The following is a 1819-nucleotide window of genomic DNA, read 5'->3' as shown; positions in this document are numbered from 1 at the left end:
AAGCCATGTGGTTCCCAGCCTCTGGTGTGATGTGCTGACATCAAGATTGTTGTCCTGCTGACCCCAAGTGCTGAGCTAATGGCACAAGGGCCTCCTCCAGCCCAGGGACTGGACCAGATTCAGTGATGCCTTCCCCTCTGAGTGGGACATGTTAGGTTTGGACTTTGTTCAAAGTGAGTATGTGGTGAATGCAGCAGCTCCTTGGGCTTCCCACCTCTGCACTGAGTTATGGAGGATTCTGGGCTTCGGTGGCTCTTTGTTGTTTTTCTTTATGGACAGTGCAGGGCAGGAAGTCTCCTGCCCACCAAATTCTTGTCTGAGCTGGATGTTGACAGCTTGATTACACCGTGTTGCTGTGAGGTGGTGTCTGCCCTCCCAAGGGACAACTGTGATGGTGCATCCCACTGCCAAAGGCATGTCTCCTCCAAGCTGGAGGTAGTAACTAGTGCTCTGGCTTCTCTCCTGTTCGCTGGTGATCTTCTGCAAGGATCTTCATGTGTTTGCCTCGGTTTCCTTGGGGAAACTCGCCTGTCCCCGTGGTGGGGCTGTGTCTGCAGCTACGGGATGACTTCTCCTCATGACCTCACCTTGCAGTGAGCAGCTGGAGCCCTCTTCCCCATCCGAGTCTGTTCCTGTCTCTCGTTGCAGTCTCAAACCATGAACTACGTGGGGCAGCTTGCTGAGACGGTCTTTGTCACGGTGAAGGAGCTGTACCAGGGCCTGAACCCCGCCACGCTGACGGGCTGCATCGACGTGGTGGTGGTGAGGCAGCCTGATAACTCCTTCCAGTGCTCCCCATTCCATGTGCGCTTCGGGAAGCTGGGAGTGCTGCGCTCCAGGGAGAAGGTGGTGAGTGGTGCCTGCCCCGGGACGGGGCTCCACACCCAGGATCTCCCATAACCCATAGGTTATGTGGGCTATGGGATCGAGGGGAATGGAAGCCCTGCTGAAAGGGGTGCTTGGCAATGCTTGGAGGGGATTCTGGGTGGCTGTCAGCCCCACGAGCAATCCCAACCCGTCTACTCCCTTGGGAAATGCCTTCCATCACTGATGGGTGATGGACAGGCTGCTTCTGCGCCTTGCTAGGTTGACATTGAAATCAACGGGGAGCCTGTGGACCTGCACATGAAGCTGGGTGACAATGGAGAGGCCTTCTTTGTCCAGGAGTTGGAGGAGAATGAGGTTGGTGATGAAGAGCTGCTGCTGGTCTGTGTCCTGCTCTGACCACCTGGAAGTGCAGGGTTGAGGTGGAAGGACCAGGTTTGGATTGCTCCTCTTCCCCAGGGTAACTCCATTATCCCCTCTGATGCTCTGTGTGTCCAGAAAGGTTCCTACTTAAAGGACCTTGCAAGCAGTGTGGAGGATGTGAGCGGTGGAGCATACCGAGAGATTGAGTATCTGAATCCCAGCCTGGCCTCCATCAATGGGCATGGCTGCTGGCCAGCTGGGCACACAGCTCGGATCTCGGCCTCTTGGGGATCTTGTGACAGGGATGGGAGACAGCCAGAGGCTGTGGCAGGCTGCCCACTCCACTGGGAAGCAGGATGAGACTAACTGTGGCTTCCAGAACTCTTGGCAGCTCCCTCCCAGTCTGACTTGTGGTCGCTGCTAGCTTGGGCTGGGTTTGAGAGCAGGGAGAGGGCTCTAGAGCTGAGTCTCATCTGCAGTCTTTGTAATTCTGGTCTTGTGGTGCCATCTCCTGCCTGCCTCTCCTTGCCCACGTTAAAGATGTCTTTAGCATGTGGCTGGATACCCCAAGGTGTCTGTGGCTTGGTTTCTTTTGTGGGTCACCCGTGTTGTGCCGTCCCCGTTTTCCCCC

The 1819-nt window shown here is 56.1% G+C and overlaps 1 protein-coding gene across 1 annotated transcript in view; it reads left to right on the top strand.

Annotated features, from left to right (window-relative positions):
- Positions 1-657: 657 nt before the first annotated feature.
- LOC104403576 (phosphatidate phosphatase LPIN3-like) overlaps positions 658-1819 on the top strand; it is a 6819-nt gene continuing 5657 nt past the window's right edge. The window contains 2 exon segments of the mRNA XM_010011764.1: positions 658-849; positions 1087-1182. Coding sequence (XP_010010066.1) covers positions 658-849; positions 1087-1182 — 288 coding nt within the window.

The sequence above is a fragment of the Nestor notabilis genome, unplaced genomic scaffold, assembly GCF_000696875.1.
Source record: "Nestor notabilis isolate BGI_N333 unplaced genomic scaffold, ASM69687v1 scaffold24703, whole genome shotgun sequence".
Lineage (NCBI taxonomy): Eukaryota > Metazoa > Chordata > Aves > Psittaciformes > Psittacidae > Nestor > Nestor notabilis.
Note: the sequence above shows the minus strand (reverse complement) of the source record. Positions and strands in the feature narration are given on the sequence as shown.